Source organism: Pseudophryne corroboree, chromosome 6 (assembly GCF_028390025.1).
Source record: "Pseudophryne corroboree isolate aPseCor3 chromosome 6, aPseCor3.hap2, whole genome shotgun sequence".
NCBI classification, from domain to species: domain Eukaryota; kingdom Metazoa; phylum Chordata; class Amphibia; order Anura; family Myobatrachidae; genus Pseudophryne; species Pseudophryne corroboree.
In genome coordinates, this window is record NC_086449.1 from 816,462,923 (window position 1) to 816,487,883 (window position 24,961).

Sequence of the window (24,961 nt, forward strand, 5' to 3'; positions counted from 1 at the left end):
CATCGCAAAAATAACCCGGTATATTGCCGAGTTTGAGCCGTGTCAACCCGGTTTGAGGTGCAGTGTGAAAGCGCCATTATGAATTTACCGTGTCAAACAACCCGGTATTTCAACCCGTGTAAAAAGAAGGATCCTACACGGTTCAGAACCGGTTCATTTGGCAGTGTGAAAGCCTCAGACCCGCTATATTCAACCCGGTAATCTTAAAAAGGAGGTGATAGGTCGTCTCCCTGCATGATGTCACCTGTCTGAACCCGGAAATAAACAGGCAGCACGCTTTAAACAGTGTGTTTTTATTTATACTACATTCACAGTGCTACATTGTTACAGTGCTTGGAGAATATGGCAAACTGGAGTGAGGATGAGGTTAGGGAGCTGTTATGGATAAGAGGGGAGTCGGACATCACCCACCAAATGACAGGGACTGTTAAGGATGCAATCACGTACAAAAACATAACAAAGATGCTTGCAGCCTCTGGATTCCACCGTACCTCCCAGCAGGTAATCAATAAACTAAAGGCCCTTAAAAAGAATTTCCATAAGGTCCACGACCACAACAGAAACAGAAGTGGTGCTGCCCGTATGGAGTAATACCTCCTTGTAATACCTTTCAAACCTCATCAATAGGAGACAGAAAAGTCCATTTATAATGACATCACAAATGTTTTCAAAGGGTGAACCGGGTTCAGTGTGAAAGGCACCAACCCGGGAATAACCCAGTAATAACACAGCTCCAAACTGCGATGTGAAAGGGGTATAGCGTGTTCAGACCCGGGTCGGAAGCGTGTTCAAAAGCCGGTTCTTTACCGGGTTAGCGATGTGAAAGCGGTAATAGATAGACACACATGTAATCTCAGCGCACGTAGATAGACACACATGTAATCTCAGCACACATAGATAGACACACATACTGTACATAGACACATGTTATCTCAGCATCCATATATAGACACACATGTAATCACAGCACACATACATAGACACACATGTAATCTCAGCACACATAGATACGCATGTAATCTCAGAACACATAGATAGACACACATGTAATCTCAGCACACATACATACACATGTAATCTCAGCACACATAGACACACATGTTATCTCAGCACACATAGATAGACACACATGTAATCTTAACACATATATTATACACAGACACACATGTAATCTCAGCGCACATAGATAGACACACATGTAATCTCAGCACACATAGGGGGTAATTCTGAGTTGATCGCAGCACCAATTTGTTAGCAATTGGGCAAAACCATGTGCACTGCAGGGGGGACAGATATAACATTTGCAGAGAGAGTTAGATTTGGGTGGGTTATTTTGTTTCTGTGCAGGGTAAATACTGGTTGATTTATTTTTACACTGCAATCTAGATTCCAGTTTGAACACACCCCACCCAAATCTAACTCTCTCTGCACGTTATATCTGCCCCTCCTGCAGTGCACATGGGCCCTCATTCCGAGTTGTTCGCTCGCAAGCGGATTTTAGCAGATTTACTCACGCTAAGCCGCCGCCTACTGGGAGTGAATCTTAGCTTCTTAAAATTGCGATTACACACTTCTTAGCAGTTTCAGAGTAGCTTCAGAATTACTCGGCATCTGCGATCAGTTCAGTGCTTGTCGTTCCTGGTTTGACGTCACAAACACACCCAGCGTTCGGCCAGACACTCCTCCGTTTCTCCGGCCACTCCTGCGTTTTTCCCGGAAACGGTAGCGTTTTTCCGCACACACCCATAAAACGGCCAGTTTCCGCCCAGAAACACCCACTTCCTGTCAATCACATTACGATCAACAGAACGATGAAAAAGCCGTGAGTAAAATACCTAACTGCATAGCAAATTTACTTGGCGGACATTGCGCATGCGCACTAAGCGGAAAATCGCTGCGATGCGAAGAAATTTACAGAGCGAACGACTCGGAATGACCACCATGGTTTTGCCCAACTGCTAAAAAATTTCCTGCTGCGATCAACTTGGAATTACCCCCATAGATAGACACACATGTAATCTCAGCACACATATATAGACACACATGTAATCTCAGCACACATAGATAGACACACATGTAATCTCAGCACACATATATAGACACACATGTAATCTCAGCACACATAGATAGACACACATGTAATCTCAGCACACATAGATAGACACACATGTAATCTCAGCACACAGACACACATGTAATCTCAGCACACATAGACAGACACACATGTAATCTCAGCACACATAGATAGACACACATGTAATCTCAGCAAACATATATAGACACACATGTAATCTCAGCACACATAGATAGACACACATGTAATCTCAGCACACATAGATAGACACACATGTAATCTCAGCACACATAGATAGACACACATGTAATCTCAGCACACATAGACACACATGTAATCTCAGCACACATATATAGACACACATGTAATCTCAGCACACATTGATAGACACACATGTAATCTCAGCACACATAGATAGACACACATGTAATCTCAGCACACACAGATAGACACACATGTAACCTCAGCGCACACAGACACACATGTAATCTCAGCACACATAGATAGACACACATGTAATCTCAGCACACATAGATAGACACACATGTAATCTCAGCACACATAGATAGACACACATGTAATCTCAGCGCACACAGACACACATGTAATCTCAGCACACATAGATAGACACACATGTAATCTCAGCACACATAGATAGACACATGTAATCTCAACACACACATATAAACACACATGTAATCTCAGCGCACACAGACACACATGTAATCTCAGCACACATAGATAGACACACATGTAATATCAGCACACACATACATAGACACACATGTAATGCATACCTCCCAACTTTCACGGGACAGTCCCGTTTTTTGGGGTCTGTCCCGCTGTCCCACCCGCGGGACGTAGTGTCCCGCGGTAGGAGGGGCAGTTGCGAGGCTCAGTCTCTCGCTGCCCTGCTTCGCAGAGCAGCGGTGAATAGACGCTGTGCACATGCGCACAGCGTCTATTCATTGTAGACAGAGGGAGAGGGGGCATGCCAGCGGCTCACGGAGCGCTGGGCATGCCCCCTCAGTGACAAAATCGGGGGCGTGGCTCACGATCTCGGGTCTTCCCGCGAAGCCACGCCCCCTTTTCACAGACCACGCCCCTTTTTCGGGAGCGGCCGCGCGTGTGTCCCTCTTTCAAGGCGGCCAAAGTTGGGAGGTATGGTAATGTCAGCACACTAGACACACATGTTATCTCAGCATCCATATATAGACACAGGGCCGGCTCCAGGCCTACTAGCACCCTGAGCGAGAAAATATAACCCCCCCCCCCCCCCTCCAAAAAAACAAAACACCCCAGGGACAGTGGGTGTGGCCTCCTGGAAAGGTGGGCATGGCCTCGTATATTATCACACTATAAATATATTTTCTCTGACGTCCTAGTGGATGCTGGGGACTCCGTAAGGACCATGGGGAATAGCGGCTCCGCAGGAGACTGGGCACAAAAGTAAAGCTTTAGAACTACCTGGTGTGCACTGGCTCCTCCCCCTATGACCCCCCTCCAAGCCTCAGTTAGATTTTTGTGCCCGAACGAGAAGGGTGCACACTAGGTGGCTCTCCTGAGCTGCTTAGTGAAAAGTTTAGTTTTAGGTTTTTTATTTTCAGTGAGTCCTGCTGGCAACAGGCTCACTGCATCGAGGGACTAAGGGGAAAAGAAGCGAACTCACCTGCGTGCAGAGTGGATTGGGCTTCTTAGGCTACTGGACATTAGCTCCAGAGGGACCGATCACAGGCCCAGCCATGGATAGGTCCCAGAGCCGCGCCGCCGGCCCCCTTACAGAGCCAGAAGACAGAAGAGGTCCGGAAAATCGGCGGCAGAAGACGTCCTGTCTTCAGCAAGGTAGCGCACAGCACTGCAGCTGTGCGCCATTGCTCTCAGCACACTTCACACTCCGGTCACTGAGGGTGCAGGGCGCTGGGGGGGGGCGCCCTGAGACGCAATAAAAACACCTTGGATGGCAAAAAAATGCATCACATATAGCTCCTGGGCTATATGGATGAATTTAACCCCTGCCAAAATACACAGAAAAACGGGAAATAAGGCTGCCGAGAAGGGGGCGGAGCCTATCTCCTCAGCACACTGGCGCCATTTTCGCTCACAGCTCCGTTGGAGGGAAGCTCCCTGGCTCTCCCCTGCAGTCACTACACTACAAAAAGGGTTAAAAAAGAGAGGGGGGCACTAATTACGCGCAGTATTAAAAATAACAGCAGCTATAAGGGGAAAAACACTTATATAAGGTTATCCCTGTATATATATAGCGCTCTGGTGTGTGCTGGCAAACTCTTTCTCTGTCTCCCCAAAGGGCTAGTGGGGTCCTGTCCTCTATCAGAGCATTCCCTGTGTGTGTGCTGTGTGTCGGTACGTTTGTGTCGACATGTATGAGGAGAAAAATGATGTGGAGACGGAGCAGATTGCCTGTAATAGTGATGTCACCCCCTAGGGGGTCGACACCTGAGTGGATGAACTGTTGGAAGGAATTACGTGACAGTGTCAGCTCTGTATAAAAGACAGTGGTTGACATGAGACAGCCGGCTACTCAGCTTGTGCCTGTCCAGACGTCTCATAGGCCGTCAGGGGCTCTAAAGCAGATATAGACGCCGACACGGATACTGACTCCAGTGTCGACGGTGAAGAGACAAATGTGACTTCCAGTAGGGCCACACGTTACATGATTGAGGCAATGAAAAATGTTTTACACATTTCTGATAATACGAGTACCACCAAAAAGGGGTATTATGTTCGGTGAGGAAAAACTACCTGTAGTTTTCCTGAATCTGAGAAATTAAATGAGGTGTGTGATGATGCGTGGTTTTCCCCCGATAACAACTGATAATTTCTAAAATGTTATTGGCATTATATCCTTTCCCGCCAGAGGTTAGGGTGCGTTGGGAAACACCCCCTAGGGTGGATAAAGCGCTCACACGCTTGTAAGAACAAGGGCTCTACCCTCTCCTGAGATGGCCGCCCTTAAGGATCCTGCTGATAGAAAGCAGGAGGGTATCCTAAAATGTATTTACACACATACTGGTGTTATACTGCGACCAGCAATCGCCTCAGCCTGGATGTGCAGTGCTGGGTTGGCGTGGTCGGATTCCCTGACTGAAAATATTGATACCCTAGATAGGGACAGTATATTATTGCCTATAGAGCATTTAAAAGATGCATTTCTATATATGCGTGATGCACAGCGGAATATTTGCCGACTGGCATCAAGTCTAAGTGCGTTGTCCATTTCTGCCAGTAGAGGGTTATGGACACGACAGTGGTCAGGTGATGCGGATTCCAAACGGCATTTGGAAGTATTGCCTTATTAAGGGGAGGAGTTATTTGGGGTCGGTCTTTCAGACCTGGTGGCCACGGCAACAGCTGGGAAATCCACGTTTGTACCCCAGGTCGCCTCTCAACATAAGAAGACGCCGTATTATCAGGCGCAGTCTTTTCGTGGGCAAGCGGGCAAAAGGTTCCTCATTTCTGCCCCGTGACAGAGGGAGAGGAAAAAGGCTGCAGAAATCAGCCAGTTCCCAGGAACAGAAACCCTCTCCCGCCTCTGCCAAGCCCTCAGTATGACGCTGGGGCTTTACAAGCAGAATCAGGCACGGTGGGGGCCCGTCTCAATGAATTTCAGCGCGCAGTGGGCTCACTCGCAAGTAGACCCCTGGATCCTTCAGGTGATATCTCAGGGGTACAAATTGGAATTCGAGACGTCTCCCCCTCGCCGTTTCCTAAAGTCAGCTTTACCGATGTCTCCTTCTGACAGGGAGGCAGTTTTGGAAGCCATTCACAAGCTGTATTCCCAGCAGGTGATAATCAAGGTACCCCTCCTGCAACAGGGAACGGGGTATTATTCCACACTGTTGTGGTACCGAAGCCGGACGGCTCGGTGAGACCGATTCTAAATCTAAAATCTTGAACACTTACATACGGAGGTTCAAATTCAAGATTGAGTCACTCAGAGCAGTGATTGCGATCCTGGAAGAAGGGGACTACATGATGTCTCGGGACATCAAGGATGCTTACCTTCATGTCCCAATTTACCCTTCTCACCAAGGGTACCTCAGGTTTATGGTACAGAACTGTCACTATCAGTTTCAGACGCTGCCGTATGGATGGTCCACGGCACCCCGGGTCTTTACCAAGGTAATGGCCGAAATGATGATACTCCTTCGAAGGAAGGGAATTTTAGTTATCCCTTACTTGGACGATTCCCTGATAAGGGTAAGATCCAGGGAACAGTTGGAGGTCGGTGTAGCACTATCTCAGGTAGTGTTGCGGCAGCACGATTGGATTCTCAATATTCCAAAATCGCAGCTGATTCCGACGACTCGTCTTCTGTTCCTAGGGATGATCCTGGACACAGTCCAGAAAAAGGTGTTTCTCCCGGAGGAGAAAGTCAGGGAGTTATCCGAGCTAGTCGGGAACCTCCTATAACCGAGCCAAGTCTCAGTACATCAATGAAATGGTTCTGGGAAAAATGGTGGCTTCCTACGAAGCAATCCCATTCGGCAGATTCCACGCAAGAACTTTCCAGTGGGACCTGCTGGACAAATGGTCCGGGTCGCATCTTCAGATGCATCAGCGGATAACCCTGTCACCAAGCACAAGGGTGTCTCTCCTGTGGTGGTTGCAGAGTGCTCATCTTCTAGAGGGCAGCACATTCAGGACTGGGTCCTGGTGACCACGGATGCCAGCCTGCGAGGCTGGGGAGCAGTCACACAGGGAAGGAATTTCCAGAGCTTATGGTCAAGCCTGGAGACATCACTTCACATAAATATCCTGAAGCTAAGGGCCATTTACAATGCTCTAAGCTCAGCAAGACCTCTGCTTCAAGGTCACCCGGAGTTGATCCATTCGGACAACATCACGGCAGTCACCCACGTAAACAGACAGGGTGACACAAGAAGCAGGAGGGCAATGGCAGAAGCTGCAAGGATTCTTCGCTGGGCGGAAAATCATGTGATAGCACTGTCAGCAGTATTCACTCCGGGAGTGGACAACTGGGAAGCAGACTTCCTCAGCAGACACGACCTCCACTCGGGAGAGTGGGGACTTCACCCAGAAGTCTTCCACATGTTTATAAAACTCGACAAGTATTGCGCCAGGTCAAGGGACCCTCAGGCAATAGCTGTAGACGCTCTGGTAACACAGTGGGTGTACCAGTCAGTGTATGTGTTCCCTCCTCTGCCTCTCATACCCAAGGTACTGAGAATTATAAGATGGAGAGGAGTAAGCACTATATTCGTGGCTCCGGATTGGCCAAGAAGGACTTGGTAACCGGAACTTCAAGAGATGCTCACGGAGGATCCGTGGCCTCTACCTCTAAGAAGGGACCTGCTCCAGCAAGGACCCTGTCTGTTCCAAGACTTACCGCGGCTGCGTTTGACGGCATGGTGGTTGAACGCCGGATCCTGAAGGAGAAAGGCATTCCGGATGAAGTCATTCCTATCCTGATCAAAGCCAGGAAAGATATAACCGCAAAACATTATCACCGCATTTGGCGAAAATATGTTGCGTGGTGCGAGGCCAGTAAGGCCCCGACGGAGGAATTTTCAACTAGGTCGATTCCTACATTTCCTGCAAACAGGAGTGTCTATGGGCCTGAAATGGGGGTCCATTAAGGTTCAAATTTCGGCCCTGTCAATTTTCTTCCAAAAAGAACTAGCTTCAGTCCCTGAAGTTCAGACGTTTGTGAAAGGGGTACTGTATATACAGCCTCCTTTTGTGCCTCCAGTGGCACCTTGGGATCTTAATGTAGTTTTTGGGTTCCAAAAGTCACATTGGTTTGAACCACTTAAATATGTGGAGTTAAAATATCTCACATGGAAAGTGGTCATGTTGTTGGCCCTGGCCTGGGCCAGGTGCGTGTCAGAATTGGCGGCTTTATCCTGTAAAAGCCCTCATCTGATTTTCCATTCGGACAGGGCGGAATTGAGGACTTGTCCTCAGTTTCTCCCTAAGGTGGTTTTCAGCGTTTCACCTGAATTAACCTATTGTGGTGCCTGCGGCTACTAGGGACTTGGAGGACTCCAAGTTGCTAGACGTTGTCAGAGCCCTGGAAATATAGGTTTCCAGGACGGCTGGAGTCAGAAAATCTGACTCGTTGTTTATTCTGTATGCACCCAACAAGCTGGGTGCTCCTGCTTCTAAGCAGACTATTGCTCGTTGGATTTGTAGTACAATTCAGCTTGCACATTCTGTGGCAGGCCTGCCACAGCCAAAATCTGTAAAAGCCCATTCCACAAGGAAGGTGGGCTCATCTTGGGCGGCTGCCCGAGGGGTCTCGGCTTTACTACTTTGCCGAGCAGCTACTTGGTCAGGAGCAAATACGTTTGTAAAATTCTACAAATTTGATACCCTGGCTGAGGAGGACCTGGAGTTCTCTCATTTGGTGCTGCAGAGTCATCCGCACTCTCCCGCCCGTTTGGGAGCTTTGGTATAATCCCCATGGTCCTTACGGAGTCCCCAGCATCCACTAGGACGTCAGAGAAAATAAGAATTTACTTACCGATAATTCTATTTCTCGTAGTCCGTAGTGGATGCTGGGCGCCCATCCCAAGTGCGGATTGTCTGCAATACTGGTACATAGTTATTGTTACCAAAAAATCGGGTTATTGCTGTAGTGAGCCATCTTTTCTAGAGGCTCCTCTGTTATCATGCTGTTAACTGGGTTTAGATCACAAGTTATATGGTGTGATTGGTGTGGCTGGTATGAGTCTTACCCGGGATTCAAAATCCTTCCTTATTGTGTACGCTCGTCCGGGCACAGTATCCTAACTGAGGCTTGGAGGGGGGTCATAGGGGGAGGAGCCAGTGCACACCAGGTAGTTCTAAAGCTTTACTTTTGTGCCCAGTCTCCTGCGGAGCCGCTATTCCCCATGGTCCTTACGGAGTCCCCAGCATCCACTACGGACTACGAGAAATAGAATTATCGGTAAGTAAATTCTTATTTTCACACCCCCTCTACGCACACAATTAGCAGCCTTACACATAACAGCCACAGTAGTGTTCCTTACACACAATGTCTCCAGTATATTGGCAGATACACATAATGTGCAGTGCCAGATAGATATGATATGCCCCCCAGCAGTGCCAGCTACACATGACATGCCCCGCAGCCAGAGGCGTAAATAGGGGGGTGCGAGCAGGGCACGTGCCCTGGGCGCCATAACAGACCCTGCAGAGGGGGGCGCCCTAACAGCATATCCACTGAAGAGTTTTTTTATTTTTATCCCCACCGTTGGAGGATTCCTTCACCAAACATACTTGCAGGCACAGAGATCTGCATTGCTGGGAGCCCTCATTTTACTGACGAGGCCGCGGCCGCCCCTGTGGCTGCTGCTGGATGATGTGCGGGCCAGCTGCGGTGCGGGCCGGCCGAGTCCCCGCTGAATGGAGTATGCCGAGCGCTGGATAGGGCATGGTGCGTTCTCCCTCCCAGCTCACTTACAGCTGCATCTCCGCAGCCTCCCGGACTTTCAGGCTGCCAGACGCGGTGAGCTGTCTGCGGTGGTGCTCTCACCAGACAGCCTCTGCCCCGGGAATATGGCTCACACAGCTTCAGCTCCGCAGCCTCCTGCACTTTCAGGATGCCGAAGGTGATGAGCTCCCGGGCTGCGGCGGTGCTCTCCACAGCCAGCCTCTGCCGTGGGGACATGGTGGCCCTGCTGCTGAGGAATGTCTGATTCAGGGTGGCCAAGCTGGGGATGGTTGCTGCCGACCTCAGCGCCGACGTCTGGAGAGAGCCCCTGAGGCACTGCCTGGAGACCGGTGGCCGTATCACCAGCCAGGTCTTGTCACATGAGTGTGCCTCATGTATGTAATGTTTGTATCATGTATGTTGTATGTAATGTATGTGTCCTGTATGTATCATGTACTGTATGTGTGATGTATATGATTCATGTACTGTGTGTGTGATGTATGTATCATGTTTGTGTGTGTGTCATGTAGTGTTCACTGTAGGGATCTCTAAGGCTCCCTGTGAGGGGGCTACTCAATATGTAATAATGTACTGTGGGATCTGTTATTGTATATAACACACCTGTGTTACTTTACCGTATAGCTCATACACACACACGTAACACAACACCACATACACACACTGACACACCGACATACACACACTGACACCTATTTATACACCGACATACACACACTGACACCTAGACATACACACGCTGACACCTAGATGCCCACTGACACCTCTACATACAATGACACCTATGTATACACACGCTGACACCTATGTATGCACCTACATAGCAACAGAGGCGTAACTAAGGGGGTGGTCGAGCAGGGCACGTGCCCTGGGCGCCTTGGCAGGCCCAGCAGAGGGGGGGCACCACCGGCGGCCAGGGCATCATGCACACTCGCCCCCGCTTGCCCACACTGCCTCCGGCAATACAATGAGTCAGTGTGACTCATTGTATGCCACTGTCAGCGCTGCGCCGCCCGCCGCCAGAGTGTGTGCGTGTGTCGCACCGCAGCCGGCTGGTGTTCAGCTCCCGGACAGAGCGGGAGGAGGTGGCGCTCTTCCCTCTCTCTGCCCGGCTGTGTCCATCTGCTGGGTTGACGGGGAGCAACGGGAGCTGTGATCTGGGTCTGGGTTGGTGCTGAGGAGATCGTACGCACTGGAGCAGCAGCAGTCAGGTAAAGTATGTTTTAGGAGTGGAGGGGGTGCAGGGGGGGGTGCAGTTAGCAGTGTGTGTGTGTGTGTAGATCTGTGGGTGGGTGTGTTTATGTGTGTGTGTATGCACAGTGTGTGTGTGTGTGTGTATATATATATATATATATATATATACACATACCCCCACACACATACACTGTGCATACACACATATATACATCTGCACGCACGCGAGGAAATGATGGCGGGTGGGCTGAGCTGTGTGGCCAGCCACCCAAAACAGACTCTAAGTCAGACTTTGTTGTGGGTGGCTGGCTGCACAGCCCAGCCCACCAGCGGTCATATCCTCACGGTGTGACATCAGCACGTCCTCCCTCCCTGCTGCCGCTGACTGGAGCCCCTAGGACCGCTGGAGGAGGACATAATGGTGGTGACACTGACAGTGTAAGTATATTTTCTATCTGTGTGTATATTTATGTGTTTGTGTATAATTGTGTATTTCGTGTGTGTGTGTGTGTGTGTGTGTGTTCCATGTTTGTGTTCTATGTGTGCGTATAAGTAAGTGTATGTGTTCTATGGATATGTGTGTGGTTTATGTGTGTGTGTGTGTGTGTGTGGAGAAGTGCCACCACTTCGACCAACATGTTGTTCAAAGTGGCGGCACTTCTCCACAGACCCGAAAGTATATATATTTTTTTAATTAGCAGACAGCATCAGCACGTAGGAAGGAGGCCCTGGAGGACTCACGCCTGCACCTGTCACCGGATCGACCACAGCCGTCCGCGCTGAGTGGAGAAGATGCCGCAGAAGAGGAGTCCAGCCAGCCGCAGGACTGGGGAAGGACATCCAACCTTCAGTGGACCGGGGCCCTGCAGCAAAGGAGAAGACTGACCAGCGACGGGAGCACCAACAGAAGACCCCGGCTGGCTTAAAGAAGACGGCGCGGAACAGCGGGGAGGACAGCGCAGATTGGGATCCTGCAGCAGGAGAGAATATCCCCCTTCGAAGCACAGCGGACCACACTGAAAAGGGTGCATCCCCGGTGCGGGTGCTCTGCATCCCGGATTGCGCCGAAGACGTGGAGTGTCGGAGGTGGCAGAAGCGCCGCAGCTTTGGGTGAGAAATCGCTGCAACCCTTCAGCTGCTAAACTCTGCAATTTGTCAATTAAGGGGGTAGGCTCCCTCACCACAGTGCCCCACAGGCCTTGTTAATTAAGGGGGTAGGATCCCCTCACTCTATAATGTGAATCTTGGCTCATCCTGTGTCCTATAATGTGAATTTTGGCTCATTCTGTGTGCAATAATGTGAATTTCAGCTCATACCGTGTGCTATAATGTGAAAGGGGCACCAGTACTAGATAGTATAAGGGGTCCTACTACACAGAAGGGCACGCCCCTTTTAGTGGCCACGCCCCTTTTCCGGACCGTGCGTGCCTACGGCGCGCATAATTGCTAATTTCACTTTTTCATTCCACTTCAACCACTGCACCTACAGTACATCTATACATACACACCCTGACATCTTTATGTACGGTGACACCGTTCTTTATTTTTTTTTTTGGGGGGGGGGGGGGCGCCATTATTGATCTTGCCCTGGGCTCCAAAAACCCTAGTTACGCCTCTGCCCGCAACAGTGCCAGCTACACATGACATGCCCCGCAGCCATGCCAGCTACACATGACATGCCCCCCAGCAGTGCCAGATACACGTGACATGCCCTCCAGCAGTGCCAGATACACGTGACATGCCCCCCCAGCAGTGCCAGATACATAAATGCCCCCACAGTGCCAAATAAATGCCCCACAGTGCAAGATAAATAAATGCCCCCACAGTGCCGATATGCCCCCCAGCAGTGCCAGATACATAGATGCCCTCACAGTGCCAGATAAATAAATGCCCCCACAGTGCCAGATACATAAATGCCCCCACACTGCAGATATGCCCCCACAGTGCCAGATACATAAATGCCCCCAGTGCCAGATAAATAAATGCCCCCACAGTGCCAGATAAATAAATGCCCCCACAGTGCCAGATAAATATATGCCCCCACAGTGCCAGATAAATATATGCCCCCACAGTGCCAGATAAATATATGCCCCCACAGTGCAGATATTCCCCCACAGTGCCAGATACATAAATGCCCCCAGTGCCAGTTAATATATGCCCCCACAGTGCAGATATTCCCCCACAGTGCCAGATACATAAATGCCCCCAGTGCCAGATACATAAATGCCCCCACAGTGCAGATAAGACCCCACAGTGACAGATATGCCCCCACACAGTGCCAGTGCCCCTACAGTGCAGACAACCCACAGTGCAGATATGACCCCACAGTGCCAGTGCCCCCACACAGTGCCAGTGCCCCCACACAGTGCCAGTGCCCCCACACAGTGCAGATGACCCCACAGTGCCAGATATGCCCCCAAAGTGCAGATATGACCCCACACACAGTGCCAGTGCCCCCACAGTGCAGATGACCCCACATGGACAGATATGCACCCACACAGTGCCCGATGATCCCAACAATACCTGCGGCGGCGCTGGGAGGGGAAGTGCTGCCGTCTGAGCCTGAGGGCACCGACTGTTCCCGGCCGCTTGAGCGCTCAATGCGCACTGCGCGGCGGCGGCATCTGACGTCAGACGCCGGCGCCGCGCAGCGCACAAACAGTCAAAGGCCGGGGACGGCGGGGAGAGCTGCAGTGTACAGGGCCGGCTCCAGGTACGACTATGGCGGCGCCCATTAAGGGTGGTGCCCCGCGCGGCCGCTCTAGTCGAACGTGCCTAGAGCCAGCCCTGTATAGACACACATGTAATCTCAGCACACATACATAGACACACATGTAATCTCAGCACACACATACATAGGCAAACATGTAATCTCAGCACACATACATAGGCACACATGTAATCTCAGCACACATAGATAGACACACATGTAATCTCAGCACACACATACATAGGCACACATGTAATCTCAGCACACATAGATAGACACACATGTAATCTCAGCACACATAGATAGACACACATGTAATCTCAGCACACATAGATAGACACACATGTAATCTCAGCACACATAGATAGACACACATGTAATCTCAGCACATATAGACACACATGTAATCTCAGCACACATAGATAGACACACATGTAATCTCAGCACACATACATAGACAAACATGTAATCTCAGCACACATACATAGACACACATGTAATCTCAGCACACATAGACACACATGTAATCTCAGCCCCCATATTTAGACGGGTGTGGTTCGTTTTATCGACAGTGCCTAGGTCGACAATGTTTAGGTCGACCACTATAGGTCGACAGTCACTAGGTCGACATGGATGGAAGGTCGACAGGGTTTCTAGGTCGACATGTGCTAGGTCGACAGGTCTAAAGGTCGACATGAGGATTTTATTTTATTTTTGTGTCGTTTTCTTCGTAAAGTGACCGGGATCCCAAATTAGCGCACCGCGTCCCATCGCATGGCTCGCTTCGCTCGCCATGTTTCGGGCATGGTGCCTTCGCTTCGCTCGGCACACTTTACCGTTCCAATCGTAGTCCACATGGATCGTTAAGTATGAAAAAAAAAAAAAAAAAAAAAAAAACAACTCATGACGACCTTTAGACCTGTCGACCTAGCAGATGTCGACCTAGAAACCCTGTCGACCTTCCATCCATGTCGACCTAGTGACTGTCGACCTATAGTGGTCGACCTAAACATTGTCGACCTAGGCACTGTCGATCTTCGGACCGGATCCCTATTTAGACACACATGTAATCTCAGCACACATATATAGACACACATGTAGTCTCAGCACACATATATAGACACACGTAATTTCAGCACACATATATAGACACACATGTAATCTCAGCACACATACATAGACACACATGTAATCTCAGCACACATAGACACACATGTAATCTCAGCCCCCATATTTAGACGGGTGTGGTTCGTTTTATCGACAGTGCCTAGGTCGACAATGTTTAGGTCGACCACTATAGGTCGACAGTCACTAGGTCGACATGGATGGAAGGTCGACAGGGTTTCTAGGTCGACATGTGCTAGGTCGACAGGTCTAAAGGTCGACATGAGGATTTTATTTTATTTTTGTGTCGTTTTCTTCGTAAAGTGACCGGGATCCCAAATTAGCGCACCGCGTCCCATCGCATGGCTCGCTTCGCTCGCCATGTTTCGGGCATGGTGCCTTCGCTTCGCTCGGCACACTTTACCGTTCCAATCGTAGTCCACATGGATCGTTAAGTATGAAAAAAAAAAAAAAACAACTCATGACGACCTTTAGACCTGTCGACCTAGCAGATGTCGACCTAGAAACCCTGTCGACCTTCCATCCATGTCGACCTAGTGACTGTCGACCTATAGTGGTCGACCTAAACATTGTCGACCTAGGCACTGTCGATCTTCAGACCGGATCCCTATTTAGACACACATGTAATCTCAGCACACATATATAGACACACATGTAGTCTCAGCACACATATATAGACACACGTAATTTCAGCACACATATATAGACACACATGTAATCTCAGCACACATATATAGACACACATGTAGTCTCAGCATACATATATAGACACACGTAATTTCAGCACACATACATAGACAAACATGTAATCTCAGCACACATAGATAGACACACATGTAATCTCAGCACACATAGATAGACACACGTACTGTGCATAGACACACATGATATTTCAGCACACATACATAGACAAACATGTAATCTCAGCACACATACATAGACACACATGTAATCTCAGCACACATAGACACACATGTAATCTCAGCCCCCATATTTAGACACACATGTAATCTCAGCACACATATATAGACACACATGTAGTCTCAGCACACATATATAGACACACGTAATTTCAGCACATATATATAGACACACATGTAATCTCAGCACACATATAGACACACATGTAGTCTCAGCACACATATATAGACACACGTAATTTCAGCACACATACATAGACAAACATGTAATCTCAGCACACATAGATAGACACACATGTAATCTCAGCACACATAGATAGACACACATACTGTGCATAGACACACATGATATTTCAGCACACATACATAGACAAACATGTAATCTCAGCACACATACATAGACTCACATGTAATCTCAGCACACATAGACAAACATGTAATCTCAGCCCCCATATTTAGACACACATGTAATCTCAGCACACATATATAGACACACATGTAGTCTCAGCACACATATATAGACACACGTAATTTCAGCACACATATATAGACACACATGTAATCTCAGCACACATATATAGACACACATGTAAATTCAGCACACATATATAGACACATGTAATCTCAGCACACATAGACACACATGTAATCTCAGCACACATATATAGACACACGTAATTTCAGCGCACATATATAGACACACATGTAATTTCAGCACACATATAGACACACATGTAAATTCAGCACACATATATAGACACATGTAATCTCAGCACACATAGACACACATGTAATCTCAGCACACATACATAGGCACACATGTAATCTCAGCACACATAGATAGACACACATACTGTGCATAGACACACATGATATTTCAGCACACATACATAGACAAACATGTAATCTCAGCACACATAGATAGACACACATGTAATCTCAGCACACATAGATAGACACACATACTGTGCATAGACACACATGATATTTCAGCACACATACATAGACAAACATGTAATCTCAGCACACATAGACACACATGTAATCTCAGCACACATAGACACACATGTAATCTCAGCCCCCATATTTAGACACACATGTAATTTCAGCACACATATAGACACACATGTAAATTCAGCACACATATATAGACACACGTAATCTCAGCACACAGACACACATGTAATCTCAGCACACATACATAGGCACACATGTACTCTCAGCACACATAGATAGACACACATGTAATCTCAGCACACATAGATAGACACACATGATATTTCAGCACACATACATAGACAAACATGTAATCTCAGCACACATACATAGACACACTTTTAATCTCAGCACACATAGACACACATGTAATCTCAGCACACATAGACACACATGTAATCTCAGCCCCCATATTTAGACACACATGTAATCTCAGCACACATATATAGACACACATGTAGTCTCAGCACACATATATAGACACACGTAATTTCAGCATACATATATAGACACACATGTAATCTCAGCACACATATATAGATACACATGTAATTTCAGCACACATATAGACACACATGTAAATTCAGCACACATATATAGACACACGTAATCTCAGCACACAGACACACATGTAATCTCAGCACACAAACATAGACACACATGTAATCTCAGCACACATATAGAGACACACATGTCATTTCAACACACATAGATAGACACACATGTAATCTCAGAACACATATATAAACACACATACATACGTAGACACACATGTAATCTCAGCACACATAGATAGATGATTGCCACTTTAAAAATGCGGCCAATCTCGGCTGAAATCCCGAACCTCCACAACTTGGACCCTACTACATTAACCTGGTAATCTCAGCACAAATACTGGAGAAACACATACATAGATACACATGTAATCTCAGCACACAAAGATAGACACACGTGTAATCTCAGCACACATACATAGACACACATGTAATCTCAGCACACATAGATAGACACACATGTAATCTCAGCACACATAGACACACACGTAATCTCATCACACATAGATAGACACACATACATACGTAGACACACTACTTAGACACACATGTAATCTCAGCGCACGTAGATAGACACACATGTAATCTCAGCACACATAGATAGACACACATACTGTACATAGACACACATGTTATCTCAGCATCCATATATAGACACACATGTAATCTCAGCACACATATACATAGGCACACATGTAATCTCAGCACACATAGATAGACACACATGTAATCTCAGCACACATATAGACACACATACTGTGCATAGACACACATGATATTTCAGCACACATACATAGACAAACATGTAATCTCAGCACACATACATAGACACACATGTAATCTCAGCACACATAGACACACATGTAATCTCAGCCCCCATATTTAGACACACATGTAATCTCAGCACACATATATAGACACACATGTAGTCTCAGCACACATATATAGACACACGTAATTTCAGCACACATATATAGACACACATGTAATCTCAGCACACATATATAGACACACATGTAATTTCAGCACACATATAGACACATATGTAATTTCAGCACACATATATAGACACACGTAATCTCAGCACACAGACACACATGTAATCTCAGCACACAAACATAGACACACATGTAATCTCAGCACACATATAGAGACACACGTCATTTCAACACACATAGATAGACACACATGTAATCTCAGAACACATATATAAACACACATACATACGTAGACACACATGTAATCTCAGCACACATAGATAGACACACGTGTAATCTCAGCACAAATACATACCTCCGAACTTTAGTCGTTTGCTGGTCGGGACCTGCCGCGCCACAGGCGTGTCCACGGCCAAAAAGGGGTGTGGTCTCTGGAGGAGTGGATGGAGCTTTGGGGGAGTGTGCGTGGACTAGTGCAGCAACACCCGTTTTCATCATTTTTGGGGCGTGCCTAGCGCAGGATGCAATGCGGGAACACTGCGGAGTCAGGCTGCACCGCAGGATGGTAACTGGTGTGGGTCTCAGTGGAGCTGGAATACCTGGAAGAACAAGCTGGATAAACCACAGACAGGAGAGACATGTACTGTATCACTGGGTTAGACAACCAAACCACTGACAATTAGGCAGCCTTAATGCAGGATATTTATACTAGCTGGCAAGCCGGCATACCTCCCAACTGTCCCGATTTTCGCGGGACAGTCACGTTTTTTGGGGACTGTCCCGCTGTCCCACCCGCGGGCCGCAGTGTCCCGCGGTGGGGGGGGGGGGGGGGGCAGTTGGGAGGCTCCGTCTCTCGCTGCCCTGCTTAGCAGAGCAGCGGTTAACAGACGCTGTGCGCATGCGCACAGCGTCTATTCAGTGGAGTCAGAGGGAGAGGGAGCATGCCAGCGGCTAACAGAGCGCTGGGCATGCCCCCTCAGTGACGAAAACAGGGACGTGACTCGCGATCGCGGGTCCTCCCGCAAAGCCACGCCTCCTTTTGGAGGCCATGCCCCCTTTTCGCCGCGCGAGTGTCCTGCTCCGCAGGAAAAGAAAGTTGGGAGGTATGAGCAGGTATTGGCTGGGTAATTAGGAAGAGTCCAGAGTGCAGCTGCTGGGTAATCAGGCAGATATCAGTGTGCAGTTGATAGGCTGTAAAGCAACATGTGATGTAAACAAACATGGCTGCGCCCATGTTTGAAATTGGAGGGAAAGACTGTTTGTAACTTGCATGTGGGTTTTAACAGTGATGCTGTCTGGATCACAGTGAAGAGACTTGAGGCAATAGAGTGCAGCGCGCTGCACGCAGACAGCGCAGATAGAATCCAGGCTTGGAACGCTGGGCCAGTCTCAGGAGGCATTTGGAAGGTAAACACTGATGAGAAATTACCCGGATCGTGACATGCATGATATATTAATTACTGGGGGGCCTGTTTGGTGCTCACAGCTAATTGGTCCAGCCTGTTCTTTTAAGCTTCTCAATCCCAAGATGCTTTTCCAATTATAGCTACTCCATGCAGTGTTCTGCTCTCTGGTTGCTCTCTGGTCTCAGTTCATCTGTCCAGTGGGTTTTGCCTTGCTCCTGCATTGAATTCCAACTTCACCATCTTGCTGACGAACCTAGTCTGCCGACTACAGTTACCCTGTCTCCAAGTGTCTGCACCCCAGTCCGTCCGTGTACCGCTACTTCCTATGTCTCTCCTAATGTTCCTGCTGTTGTTCCATCTCCACAGCCCCAATGTACCATCTGGCCATGCACACCCCGCCACCTTCTGCAGTTCCCGTTTGTTCCTGCTACCCCTGCAGTTTGCCGTATACATCTGGACTATCATACAACACCTCTGCCATAACTCTAGTCCAGTTCAGGTATCAAGTGACTCAGACATGGGGCCGCGACCTGCACGTCAGGAGCCGCAAACCCCATATCCCCTTGCGGGGTTCCCTGGTAAAAACCTTCTGGTGTGTTAGACTCCGCGCCTCTGTTCTGGGTAACGTCAACCACTTGGTACCTGATCCCAAATTCTGGATTCTACACCAGTTCCTGACAAGGACACGCCCCTTTTCAGTGACCATGCCCCTTTTTAGTGGCCACACCCTCTTTTCCGGAGCACGCGCATAATTACAACCTTCACTTTTCCATACCCCCACTTCAAAATTTCCATTTCGACAACTGAGTATAGGTATATGCCCATGGGGGGTGGGGTAACCGCCAGGGGGAAACTTTAACCATTAGGGGTGAGGGAGATTAAGATAAATATTGAACTTATGCTGGAGGGGGGTAAAATAATAATAAAAAAATTACCTGGTCATAAGGGGGATGCAGTCAATTTACCAACAATCAAAATCTTCATGGATATCTCTTTTGCTCGCTCCTGGAACATTCCTATACTAAGGATGTAGCCTCCTATGACTATTTGTGGCCTGGACCGTAACCCCCTCCTCAGGGGTCTGAGGATCTCATTTCGGTACCTAATGGCAGTCAGGCTACCTCTGGCGAGCACATGGAGGGCTGTGCTGCCCCCCAAATAAATGCCACCCCACACCATTACAGACCCACTGCCAAACCGGTCATGCTGGAGGATGTTGCAGGCAGCAGAACGTTCTCCTTGGCGTCTCCAGACTCTGTCACGTCTGTCACATGTGCTCAGTGAGAACCTGCTTTCATCTGTGAAGAGCACAGGGCGCAGTGGCGAATTTGTCAATCTTGGTCTTCTCTGGCAAATGCCAAATGTCCTGCACGGTGTTGAACTGTAAGCACAACCCCACCTGTGGACGTCGGGCCCTCATACCACCCTTATGGAGTCTGTTTCTGATCGTTTGAGTAGACACATGCACATTTGTGGCTTGCTGGAGGTCATTTTGCAGGGCTCTGGCAGTGCTCCTCCTGTTCCTCCTTGCACAAAGGCGGAGGTAGCGGTCCAGTTGCTGGGTTGTTGCCCTCCTACGGCCTCCTCCACGTCTCCTGATGTCCTGGCCTGTCTCCTGGTAGCGCCTCCATGCTCTGGACACTACGCTGACAGACACAGCAAACCTTCTTGCCACAGCTCGCATTGATGTGCCATCCTGGATGAGCTGCACTACCTGAGCCACTTGTGTGGGTTGTAGACTCTGTCTCATGCTACTACTTGAGTGAAAGCACAGCCAGCTTTCAAAAGTGACCAAAACATCAGCCAGAAAGCATAGGAGCTGAGAAGTGGTCTGTGGTCACCACCTGCAGAACAACTCCTTTATTGGGGGTGTCTTGCTAATTGCCTATAATTTCCACCTGTTGTCTATTCCATTTGCACAACAGCATGTGAAATTGATTGTCAATCAGTGTTGCTTCCTAAGTGGACAGTTTGATTTCATAGAAGTGTGATTGACTTGGAGTTACATTGTGTTGTTTAAGTGTTCCCTTTATTTTTTTGAGCAGTGTATATAATTTATTAACCCTCCAGTAGTGATGCCAAATTTTGTGACACGAACGCTGACGCTGGATTTCTGCGGGTTTTTTTTTAGGAATTCTATAGTATTGTATAGGAATGGAAATAGAAACCCCTTGTTAATCTTCAACTATTAATTGTTTTATTAATTCACCCAGAAAACATTATTATTATTATTATTATTATTATTATTAATAATTACTTTTCCTATACAGTATTTTTCAGCATTCCTCACACATACATTTTGATTGCTCCACACACAGAAAATTATAAAAAATGTTACAGTAACATTGTGTTTTCTATCCTTGTTGATGTATTTGCTGCATCTTCTTCGTTTTCCTGGCAGAGGCAATTTCTCCGTACAGCAGTGACTACAGGCACTCAGAAGCGTTACGTCAGTACAGACAAAGGAAGGGCTGTTGCAGCAATCGCGACTAGCACATTGTTCTGCTTTATCGGTCAACGGATAATAAATGACATGATACGAAGGTACTGAAAAGTTTATCGCTCCTTCTCTGAAATTTGACCATAGAACAACAATCAGAATGGCTGGGTCTCTCAGCGAAGGGTTAAAAAAACTTTTTAAACTGTTCCTTTATGTATTGGCTCCTATCCTTTAGTATAACTGATCTCAGCTTCACTGTGGGTGGAGAACAGGAAACACACTGGTTTCTGAGACTTTCACTTTCATTTCTCTCTTCTGCTTCCAGCGATGGCGTCTGCTGATCTGAGACAGGAGCTGGACTGTTCCATCTGTCTGAGCATTTATACAGATCCTGTAACCCTGAGATGTGGCCACAACTTCTGCCGGGTCTGTATTGATCGTGTGCTGGATACACAGGAGGGGGCTGGAGCTTATACCTGTCCTGACTGCAGAGCAGAGTGTCAGGAGCGTCCTGTACTGCAGAGGAACATAACGCTGTGTAACATAGTGGGGAGGTTCCTGTCTACTCGGCCAGATCAGGAGGAGACTGGGATCTTCTGCACTTACTGTGTGGACTCTCCTGTACCTGCTGCTAAATCCTGTCTGCTGTGTGAGGCTTCTCTGTGTGATAAACACCTGAGAGTACACAGCAAGTCAGCAGAACACGTCTTATGTGATCCCACCACTGCCCTGGGGAACAGGAAATGCTCCGTCCATAAGAAGATCCTGGAGTATTACTGCACTGAGGATGCTGCCTGTATCTGTGTGTACTGTTCAGCTGGAGAACATCGGGGACACAATGTGGTGATCCTGGGTGAGGTCTGTGAGAAGAAAAAGGAGAAGCTGAGAGATGCTCTGCAGAAACTGACCATAAAGAGAGAGGAGACTGAGAAAAGAGTCCAGAGTCTGCAGGAGCGCAGGAAAGAAGAGGAAGGAAAAGCGGCAGGTGTAACAGAGACAGTCACTGCCCTGTTCAGAGACATCAGGAGACAGCTGGACGACCTGGAGAAGAGAGTCCTGAGTGAGATCTCCAGGCAGGAACAGCGCGTTTCACTCTCAGTCTCTGATCTGATCCGGCAGCTGGAAATAAAGAAGGACGAGCTGTCCGGGAAGATGCGTCACATTGAGGATCTGTGTAACATGTCTGACCCAGTAACTGTCTTACAGGAACCAGACACAGGGGACTTGTGTGATACTGAGGACACAGAGAGACATGATACCCAGGTCCATGGTGCAGGAGATATGGATGTGGGTCTCATCTCAGGGACATTACACACATTATCTGATATAATAACAGGTATAAATACAGGGATCTATGTGCAGGAAGCTACAGACCTATTACTGGATGTAACCACAGCTGGTGAAGGTATACAAATATCTGATAACAGAAAAACTGCATACAAGTCAATAATCCAGAGATATCCAGAAACACCAGAGAGAGTTCCATACTTTCATGTAATAAGCACCAGAAGATTCTCCTCTGGGCGACATTACTGGGAGGTGGATGTCCGTAAGTCACAGTACTGGAGGGTGGGGATGTGTTATCCCAGTATAGGTAGGGGAGAAAATCAGTCACAAATTGGGGAGAATGACAAGTCCTGGTGTTTGTGTAGACGTAAGAATCAGTACTCAGTGATACATGACCGTAGGTGGATCCGGGTAGCTGACGATATCCGCTGTGACAGAGTGAGGGTATATCTGGATTATGAGGCAGGACAGCTGTCCTTTTATTTTCTGCGTGACCCCATCAGACACTTACACACCTACACTGCCGCCCTCACTGAGCCCCTCCATGCTGCATTAGGTGTATGGGACGGGTGTATAACTATATCTGGTGTAAAACTATAAGGGAACAAGGTGCTGTTTCCTGGGGTAAATGGCAGCAAGCAGCAGCTGAGCAATCATACAAGTCCAGTTTGTGGTGCAACTGGCCACAACCAGTTTTATTAAACAGAAAATAAAACAAACATCAAAAGAAAATACCTTGCATATCCGGCACTAACTAAACACAAGATGTTCCTAACTGTCTCTAAACAAAAACACAAAGTTTTCCAGTCAATACTGTATGGCTCACTTGTATAAGGAAGCGTGTTTCTCTCACAGAGATTCTCCAGTCTCCTCAGGCAGTCTGCATACACTAATCAGGCTAGCAGCCCTATAAGGCTCTTGCACAGCTGAAAGCCCTGATTAGCCCTCTGTGAGGCCAAAGATCCGTACTGGGCCCAATGTCCGGAACTTGCCCTCTCTCTCTCTCTCTCTCTCAGGGCCCTTATCCAGCTTTTCCAGCAAACTGAAAAGGTTCTAACAAAACAAAAACATTTTCCTAGAAGTTTACATTTTCTAAAACATGTAAGGCAAGAACCTGGGACAAACACACCTGCCCTCAAACACTATTCCAGTGTTCTTGTCACACTGGGCCTGGAGGAGCTGGGAGAAATGAGCATAAGAAATTTGCCCAGATAGACTGGTGACATCACAGGGAGAGGAATATAATGATGCTGTAGGTGGAGCTACAACAGAGCCCCTCCCCCTGCGTAACCAGGCAACCAGTATGTATGGATGTGTTGTTCCCATGTTGGTGTATTAAATACTGTTATAAATATCCATCTCTGTGGGGTTTCTCCATCTCTGACTCACTGACAGCTGTGATTGGCTGCTATATCTGTCTGTCACGTTGTGTGCACCATGTAATCCAGGCCTGGCCAACCTGTGGCTCTCCAGATGTTGTAAAACTACACACTCTGCCACAATTTTAGCATTACCTGATAGCAAAGCATGATGGAACTTGTAGTTTTACAACAGCTGGAGAGCCACAGGTTGGCTAAGCCTGATGTAATCACTGCATTACCATAGCCAATGCTACGCTTGCTCCTATTGGCTGTAACTTTCACAGTGGATGAATGAGGTGTTGACTCTATAAATCTTCCCTTACTGGGAATTGTAGTATAAGTGTGTTCCTTACATAACACAAGACAGGTTGTACTTAGTGATGTGCACCGGAAATTTTTCGGTTTTGTGTTTTGGTTTTGGATTCGGTTCCGCGGTCGTGTTTTGGATTTGGACGCGTTTTGGCAAAACCTCCCTGAAAATGTTTTGTCGGATTCGGGTGTGTTTTGGATTTGGGTGTGTT

At 47.8% G+C, this 24,961-nt stretch overlaps 1 protein-coding gene across 2 annotated transcripts; it reads left to right on the forward strand.

The window, feature by feature from the left end:
* The first annotated feature begins 11,407 nt into the window (after positions 1-11,407).
* LOC134933718 (E3 ubiquitin/ISG15 ligase TRIM25-like) lies at positions 11,408-24,435 on the forward strand. Of its 2 annotated transcripts, XM_063929120.1 has the most exons (4): positions 11,408-11,813; positions 19,233-19,353; positions 21,754-21,896; positions 22,118-24,435. In XM_063929120.1, exon 4 carries the CDS (start codon positions 22,120-22,122, stop codon positions 23,677-23,679), a length of 1,560 nt encoding a protein of 519 aa, XP_063785190.1. In that variant the 5' UTR covers positions 11,408-11,813; positions 19,233-19,353; positions 21,754-21,896; positions 22,118-22,119; the 3' UTR covers positions 23,680-24,435. The 2 variants fall into 2 exon arrangements, with proteins under 2 accessions (XP_063785190.1, XP_063785191.1); XM_063929121.1 differs by lacking the exons at positions 11,408-11,813; positions 19,233-19,353 and having other exon boundaries at positions 21,694-21,896.
* The last annotated feature ends 526 nt before the right edge of the window (positions 24,436-24,961 follow it).